We start from the raw sequence: 9,445 nt of genomic DNA, 5'->3' as shown, positions 1-9,445 counted from the left end.
GTATTCCATACATACGAAAAACTGTATTTTCAATACCTAAAACATCATATAAATCATCAACGATAAAAACATAAATTGCAAGAATACACAGGTAGATTCTCAGACAACAATTCTGTTGATAATTCGTCAAATAATTAACATTTATTTAAAACAATAGCAATCTCCTTAACAAATGTGTATCTTAACTGGCATGGTCCCTCTTAAAACATACAAAAGCTTCATTTACAAATCATTTTCGCGTAAAAGTGGAAAGACAGAAAAATGTAAACATTTTGTTTTGGCAGATTTGTTCAATTTAAAGGTGCAGTGTGTAGGTTTTTAGTAGCATCAAGTGTTGTGGTTGTGGATTGTAACAAACTGAAAACACCTCTCTTTCCAAGTGTGTAGGAGAATGTATGCTGGCCACGAAACTAGCAAAAAACACTAAAGGACCTCTCTAGAGCCAAAGTTTGGTTTGTCCATACTGGGCTACTGTAGAAACATAGGGGTGCAACATGGTAGACACAGTGGAAAAGGGCCTGCTCCTTAGATAGATATAAAGGGTTCATTCTAAGTTAACCCCCCAACAATGATTCATATTTTCAGGTGATAATATACTAATTAAAACATACTTATAAATGTTATATTCCATTTTTGCTGATCCTACTAAATCCTACACACTGCACCTTAAACATGTTAATAGGTTAAAAAGTATCATTTCGTTATTACTTTCTGTAGATAAACATATGAGATTACAAATGTATAAAGATTGTTGAGTCACATGAATGCCTGAACACACACACAAAAAACCCTACTGATCAATGCTAGATTTGGACTAATGGATTAATGAACATGGATGTTGTAGTCATCAGGATGAGATGGCCTGCCTGAGGCCCTGGTCATGCATTAATGTTTTGGCAACATACTGGGTCTAATCCTAACTTGAGATGCATGCACTGAACTCAGTGTGCATCTCAGCCAAATACATATGGTTGAGATACAAGCCTTTATCTTTTATGTTTATCATGCACTGATTTCAATGGAAGATTTTAAAAATAAATAAGAGAAATGTCTGCCTTTCTCAAGTTAGGATCAACTGATAATCCCTCTCAGTGTTCAGCACCGAACCTGTTGCAACAACCAATTTCAAACACCCAAAAACACTCAAATAACGGAACTCCCAGTCAAGAAAACAATCTTTCAGTTGCTCAGATCAATAACCAGGTGCTCATAAATCTGAGTTTTCCCTTTGAAACTGGAAGCCAGCAGGAACTGCCGGTTATCTATGGAGACTGGAGAGATGGCCCTTGGTGCCTGGATGTTCAGCTCCTGGAAGTGGACAAACTCACCCTTTTTGGCATCCCAGCGGTACACCTGGGTGAAAGAGTAATCGCTGCCCAGAATGGCGTACTGCCAGTTGCCCACAGGGAAGGGCTGGAAAACCATGGAGCCACGAGAGGGCATGGTCTGCATCTCTCGAAAGAGGGCCCCATCCCAGCGCATCACTTTGGAGTCGCCAATGAAGCGGGTCAGACAGATGTAGAGGTCAGATTTGACCTGGAAATGCTTCACGGCATAGACATCTTCCATCTCTGGGATGTCGGTGCGTCGGTCAAACAGCTTGGTGCTTTTGTTCCATTGGTAGATGACGGGCCTCTGGGAGCTGCTGGAAAGGATCAGGTGAGGTTTGGAGGAGATCTCCATGTACTCAACGTCTGTGTCCCTGTACCACGGGTGGAGTGACTGGTGAGAGTAGAAACCATTCCCGTTCCACTTGTAGATGGTGGTGGAACCAGCCTTGGAGCTGTCCGCCATGACGAAGAAGGATTCACCATCAATGCGGAAAGTTTCAACATCGTTTGGTTTGCGGATTTTGAGTATGTCAATACCCTGGAGCTTAATGAATTTGTTGGCGGAAGTGTCACGCTTATAGATGTGTGAGCCACCAAACAGCTGAGCCACAATGATAAAGAGCTGGTTGTCAATCACCAGAGGTTTGCAGATCACTGTGGATGTGCCTGGTGAAGAGAAAGAGGATCTTCACATCTCCATCTAGTGGTTACTTTTCCAACTTCACCTTCCCTCTTTTTTAAACTTATACAGCTCATTCACAATGACATTACAAAATATTTGAAATTACTTTTACTTACTGTCAATATCGTCAAAGTTTCTGAAGACCATCTCCACATGATCCCACTCCAGAAAGCTGCATTTCCCAATGAAGGGCTGAGCAAACACCACATACTGGTCACTCCCAAAGGAAAATGCTTCCACGGATATGGATTCGAACTTCAGGGACTGGTAGGAAGCAAACTCTGTGAGAGAAACAAAAACACACTTTAAATAACATTAAAAAGCCAATCATGACAAATTTGTGAGAATGGTGTCAAGTGTCTTTAATCCACCTGTGGTGATGCAGTCGAATGACTGTGGCACCAGATCATTGATCTTCTTGTCCAGCTGTGAAGCTGGGCCTTTACAGTAAATCTGGTCCACGGTTGCATTGGTGCTGTAAATCCACTCAACCAGCCACTTCAGCTTACAGTCACAATTGAACTGGTTCCCTCTCAGGTCACTGAAGGGAGAGAAACCACTAAAATAGCCTCCAAATCCTCAAAAGCGTGACAACAATGGTCTTAGCTTTCAGAATGCATTTTCATTCTCAAACTCTGCAGTCACTGAAGTATAATTTCTGGGTTTGCACTCTGGCCCTCTCAGGCTCACACTCTGCTCTCATTAATACCAAGAGGGATGGTTAAGGAGAGCTGAACATCTTACGAGGGTAATATTCCTCACATGTAATTTTAATGGCGTTATATGCGCCAGCTGCCCACACACTTTTCAAGCCTTGGCTGAAGTAGAATAATGATGCAGCGACCTATATATAGACTCACTTCACAAAAGCTAAATTATACATTATGTAATACAATATAATTCATCTTTTTTATTATGTAAAAATAAAATTCATACTTACACTTTGGTCAAGGCCTCAAGACCCTTAAACAAATCTTTGGGCAGAGTCTCAAGATTATTATAAGCCAGACTCCTGGAAAAGAGGGAAAAATGGCAGCCACACTGTGACAACTCATCAGATATTTTACCTCTATTATCCTTCGCTGTTCATATTACTAAATACAAACGATACACATATTCAACTGTTTGTGTTATGTTGTGAGGGGAACGCAGCACTTCACAAAACCTAAAAGTGGATGTGGTTATGCAGTGTTTCCTTGCAGTTTAAGATACGGATATCTGTTACAGAGTTTATTGCCTCCCTGGAGACTGAAGGCAGGAACATTGCTTATTGTGAGTTTGAGGAAATATTAAGCTATTTTAAGAGCTGCTTTCTCAGCTATGTTTTGGCTTCCTCTGTAACAAAAAAGAGGGGGAAAGGTAGCTTTCACTGTTAAGAATGTTTTCGTAGAGCTGAATTCAATCTTATGACACTTGAGTATGTGTTTGACATCTTGGTCTTTGCCAACCAAGTGAGACTACCTCAACTTATTTTACTCTGTCTAAATGAAATGGAGATGGGTAATTTGATCTTGGTTGATCCTCCCACCCAGCACAATGTAGGATTTAAGACAATTTATTTACTTATCTTACTTAATCTGTGACAAAATGTGTGGTGTTCAGCGTCAAAGTGTTATTAAATTGGATTATAAAAGTGAAATGATTTGCTTTATAATTCTATTAACTGCTGCTCAGAGCAAATGTCTATATGTCAATGAGTGTTGTGTACTAAACTTTGTCAGCATTTCATTGAAACATTGTTTCCCTGCACCTACAGACAAATTGCAACATGTTCAACTGATAGAAATAACAAACACATCTCTTCATAGTTTCTCACCTACAGAAAGATAATCAGTATTACGTCCTGGTAATTTGTATGGTGCTATGTTTCCTGAAGAATTATATACTCACAGATGCACTAAGGTTTTCAGTCCACGGAAAGCATGCGGTGATATCGACTTGATTTGGTTGTTTTCGATGAATCTGTAAAAAGGTTTCAAATAAGCGCATGAGGAAAGAGGAAAGTTGGGTTTTAGAAACAAAATCTAGAGTACATTTGTGTTGTCTACTCACAGATACTCCAGATGAGGAAGACCAAGAAAAGCATCTTCATTTATAGATACCAGGTTGTTGGCTGTGAAGAGGCTGCACAGAGAGATCTGACTTAATATTTTACTGTTCAGGATCACAAATTGGATAATAACAAGCTGTCCTCCCACATATGCAGCTGTATATAAATTGGATCTCTCTAATAGAAACCCCTCTTCTTTCTCCTTTAACAGTGACCCAAATACATCAAAGACAATGATCACTGCTCCATTTGGATTCTTGCAGTCTTACATGTTTGTTTTGAAGGACATGGTGACTCAGTCAATACCTCATGAGACAGGAGTGAAGGGAATTCCCTCTTCAAAATGAGGGATTCCCCATTAGTCTTATACCAGACCAGACCAGACCTCCAATACACACAGATACATTGTGGGGCAACACTCAGTTGACAGAAAATTCTAACATTAAATGAAAGGCATGTTTGGAAGTAATTTTCTCTTTAATTGACATTGTTTAAGCTCCTCAACACAATACACACAGCTACACTACACATTAGATACTCATGTGTAGCATCAGTGAAGGCGAGAATGTCATCAGCATTAAACATGGCGTTGATCACTTCACTGGGAACTAACAGCATGTAACAAAGACAAACAGCTCCAGAGAGATTTCTCACATGAGATGAAGGGCAGGCGTGTGGATGAAGCTTTCCTTCGGGATTTCAGTGAATTCAGACTTGACGAAAGATCTGAGGAAGAAAAACACAGCAGACACTATTCACACTGTTAAGCCTTAAAGCACAGACTGTTTCATATAGCAGTAGCACATTCACGACTATAGAGCAGGGCTTACATTGGTTAACCTGTCATGGCAAGCACGGGCTGAGGTTTCGTTATAAACAACGATCAATATGACTTACAGTGATATGACATCAGTGGGAAAGCTGCGAGGGATCAGTCCTGCGCTTTCGCACAGCGCGTTGTCTTTGGTACATGTACATGATGAGGGACAGCGAGGCTGCCTGGCTCTCTTGCTGTCCACTACAAGCAAAACAGACGCCAACACAAGTACGCCAAGCCAGGGCAATCTTTTCGGCATCTTGCATGTATTTTCCATCCTTGCGAACCGCCGCGGGCACGACCTGTGCGTCGAACAGCCCTACACATGAACCAGGGTCTCCGCTGTGGTTCCTTTCGCTCTGCTGCTGGTGCTGCTGCCTGGAGGCCAAACGATGCGCTGTCCGCTCTTGTTTATCTTCGCCAAATTCCGTGCGCCACCGCCGCCGCTCTGGAGTATAGACTGTAATCCAGGCGCCCCGTAGCCTACGTCCAGGGCGCTGTAATTACGCGTACACCCCCGGAAAAAAAATACAGGCTATCCTCTCTGACCAGTATAAATGTAATCAAACGCACGCTGTGGTGGCTCAAGCTCAGAAAAATACCAGCTGGCGTAGTGACAGACGCCGTGTGAGGGCAGGTGGAGATCCCAGCGGGAGCAGACGGAGCATCTCCATCCAAAACCACGCCTATGATTTCAGCAAACGCCACACTCTCCGTGCAAAAGCTCCTGGCGGATTGCGGCCAATAGGCGACAGAATTGTGTAATTTTTCGTGAATCAGCTGAAGAAAAAAAGAAGCCCTGACATGAGCCAGCGGATTGCTGCCTGTGGCGCAGACACACACCGGCTTTCTATGCGGGAAGCGGCAGGGAAACCCGATGAAAATGAATTGTCATCATGAAAATATAGCTGTAATGTTGGCCCAGTATGGCCCACTTGACAGTCAACATCCTACCATTTATATAACCTGCATGTATTGCTCATGTACAGCTCTTTTTGTTTGTCAGATGTTTTTTTTTTTTTTTTTTTTTTTTTTTGCACATTTGGCGTTTGTTTCCTGGTTTGTGCGTGGTTTCTATGGCAACTGATGGATGCAAAATGTGACTGCCCTGTTGTGGAGGGGTGTGGGGAAGCCCTCCTGTCATACTGACAGCTGGTCTGTAAATAAACCCCATCCCCCTACATCCCCTCACAGACAAAGGACAGGTTAAGAGTTGCTCCCATCCTCCTTTTCTGCATGACATCATGTTTATTTCACTCCACAAAGCCACATTTTAAAAAGGCTTTCATTAGTTGGTATTTTATTGCTAAAAACATTACCAACACTGTTTTACTGCAGTTCTGTTCTTTTCTTTTTGTGCCAGACATGACTATGAGCAGCCGGACCCTTTGGGAGCCGTATATGGTCACCATCTAATTTCCTCCTGAGTTGTAAGATTAATATGTTTACTCTCTGCGCCTGCCAGGCCTGCATGCGCCAGACTGTTCTAGGAAGAAACATGTGCAAGGGGAGGGGGTGTTTAAAAAAAAGGTCTCTAAATAAAAACATGCTGCTCTGGACCTCCAGTCTTTCTGTCTCTGATGTGATTACACCATTTGATATCCAATGTCTGTTTACTGTGATAATAAAATTGAGCCTGTAAAAATGAAATCAGGGCGAGGAGCGAGGTCATACTCTGGAAGCAGTTTTGTGGTATGCTGCTGTACTGTTTTAGAGAATAAAGCCGTTGCTGTGAAAGAGACTCTTAAAGATGTTTCTGTACTTCTGAGAGGAAATATTCAATATGGACATGTAGAAGCCTGAAGGGACAGAAAGCAACAAATGTCTTCATTTTTTCCACAAGCAGCTGTTGGACTAAATGGCGAACACTGGATATTATTGTTATGCTGCAAGATGATAAGGATGCTGTCTCTGCTTCATAAATGTCATCATTCATCACCAGAATAGAACAGACACTGTCCAGCAACTATCTGACTGCAGTGTTGTCCACTGCTATTGAAAATATCAAACTTTTGATGGACTTGGAGGATCTGTGTTATTTGCCTTCTGTAACTAACAATTGATACCAATTATGATAGTAACTGTGCACAAATTTGCATCATTAAAATATCTCTAAATCTAAAATAAATCTAGCACAAATGTTTTTTCCCCCTATGCAAACATTACATTTTGGATAGACTGTAGACTGTAAAATTGTGAAGCCCTGATGGGCTAACCTCCCCACTAGAGGGAAGTGTAGAGTGAATAAAGACCGCTGTCAGGTCAGAGGCCGATAGATTTATAGACACTCAGCTCTTTGTTGTACTTCTCTTCTGGTTCCCCTGTAACAAACAGAATTTGTTTAAAAATGACTACTTACTTATGGTAGGTTTTTAAGACTACAGTCCAATAAAGGTTTATCTTAAAATCTTTGGGTTTTTTTTCCATTTTTATTTCCTTGTCTTTTTCTTAGTACTAAAACATGTTATGGCTTTTAACCATTATTATTCTAATCATGATCATAGTGGCAATAACTTTTATTATGTGGTTTTAAATAAGAAATGTCCCAATCAGTCTTGTTTTGCTGTTTAACCTCTGGACCTGCATGTTCACTTAAGGTGTCCTGTCAGTTCACAAAGCTGGCTTACCTCCTGTGACGTGACCACTGGGCTTTTGTAACTGAGATGCTCTCTGGTTCTTATATGAACTTTGAAGCTGGTATGCCACCTGTCAGTCACCTGCCAGAGCCAATCATATTAAAAGGGATGATCACTCATGGCAGATGCATACGTAAACACTTCCTCTTAAAGATATTAGTCTATATTGGGCTATTAAAAGTAATTTGTAATTTACTATTTTGCAAGCAGCACAGTGTGCAGACCTAGTGTGATTTTGACCTCCATTTTAAGTATTGTTTAAAAAAAAAAAAATGTTTTTACAATAGTGAACAAAAGACTATTTTATTTATACTTATTCTTTTAGCAAGAATTTTCTTGCACATTTTTCAAAAAACACATAGTGCCTGGGTATTTACTGTCACTCTTATAGATCCTGTGAATCACTGAAAAACTAAGAATTAAAAATGAGCTTTTCTTAAGGTTGTTAGTGTTGGGGATTTTTGAGTACTGATTTTGACAGTAGAAGAAGCAGCAGTGATGTGAGTGTGCCTGCATGAGATCTTTGAGGGATATTATCATATGACGCACCACAACACCTGCTAGTCATCCCACCTGACGTCAAACAATGTGCCAAGAGGTAGGAGGTCAAATATTGAAGCACAAAATGACTCTATCCTTCGTGCCCTTGTTCTAATTTTCTGATGTGCAGTCTGGCTAAAATGCACTTATTATGTAGAAAGCAGGCATGATTTGAAAATAAACTTTATTGACGTTTTTGATGCCTTATACACGATTGCACATAAAAATGCTTATATTTCAAGCACAATAGAGTCAAGTTTGATTGCAAAGGTTGAATTCGCTGAGTTTCAAAGTTGTTATGTAGGTTCCTCTATGGTCAGTATCATGACAGAATCCAGAGTATATTGCACAGATTGTAAAGGCCCTAGAGGTCAATTTGTGATTTGTGATATTATTGGTCTCGACTTTTATTAGAAAGCAAACACTTGCATTAGAAAATTAAATACAATCAAATCTGACAATATCCTGCCTTAAATGTTACTCATGTCACAAGTTCTATTTTGAAAAATCTATGAGACAGGGTTTGGAAAAAATAAATCATAACATTTGAGCTCTTTCAAAATCACAGCAAATTGCCTAATTAGTGTCAAACAACTCCAGTATAGTTGTACATTGTGTCTTCAGGCTCTTCATGCTGCACAGTTTTTCCACGACACCCTCCTGTCTTGTAATGTCACATGTAGTCTGCGCACGCTGATTTATGAGCAGGACGGCAGTATTTTTACTTTATGTAAGCAAGGGACTTAAAAAGAAAAGCCATGGGGCTCTAACAGGCTTATAACCAAATCCAATTCAGTGAAATCTTCTTACATCTCTCCCCCCTTTGCCAGGGACATATGCTTGAAATTTTGAAAGTACTAATTGCAAAAACAAAAAAGCAATTAAACATTTTAAGCTCCTTATCTACAAAATGAGAGCATTTTATTATAGTATTTATATACCAAAAATACATACTGTATATATAACAGTTTCAACTGCATCATATATGCAGCCATATACTTCTATTTACATTTAGATTTAATCTCATTGTGTCCAAAGCAAGAGTAAGAGAGCTAAATATTTGTATACTATATTTGGCATAAACATTTATAATAAAGTACCTAGATATGGATTCTTCATGAATGAAAGCTCAATTCTTTTTAGTTTTTAGTGTTTACACGATAAATTTAAAATGATTTCTTTTCATACTATTATATACAAGTGGTTTATTTTCTAAATCTGTATTAGAAGCACTAAATATTTCAGTATATACAAATAATATTTAAGGAATTTTGCACATTCCTTCATCTGCAAACCTTTCCCCGCAAACCTTTCTCACATGTACAAACTCACACTGTACAAATACACATCCCGACAAACATTCATAAATACTTCAGCTGTCCTGGAGGT

The 9,445-nt window shown here is 39.8% G+C and overlaps 1 protein-coding gene across 1 annotated transcript; it reads right to left on the bottom strand.

Annotated features, from left to right (window-relative positions):
* Nucleotides 1-1,058: 1,058 nt before the first annotated feature.
* On the bottom strand, nt 1,059-5,193 carry LOC133991759 (leucine-rich glioma-inactivated protein 1-like). The gene is made up of 8 exons (XM_062430300.1): nt 4,961-5,193; nt 4,718-4,789; nt 4,066-4,137; nt 3,904-3,975; nt 2,954-3,025; nt 2,385-2,554; nt 2,130-2,294; nt 1,059-1,997 (listed from the first exon to the last, which is right to left on the bottom strand). The coding sequence occupies exons 1-8, from the start codon at nt 5,155-5,157 to the stop codon at nt 1,180-1,182; spliced, it is 1,638 nt and encodes a 545-aa protein (XP_062286284.1). The 5' UTR covers nt 5,158-5,193; the 3' UTR covers nt 1,059-1,179.
* Nucleotides 5,194-9,445: the final 4,252 nt, after the last annotated feature.

The sequence above is a fragment of the Scomber scombrus genome, chromosome 12 (assembly GCF_963691925.1).
Source record: "Scomber scombrus chromosome 12, fScoSco1.1, whole genome shotgun sequence".
NCBI lineage: Eukaryota > Metazoa > Chordata > Actinopteri > Scombriformes > Scombridae > Scomber > Scomber scombrus.
Note: the sequence above shows the minus strand (reverse complement) of the source record. Positions and strands in the feature narration are given on the sequence as shown.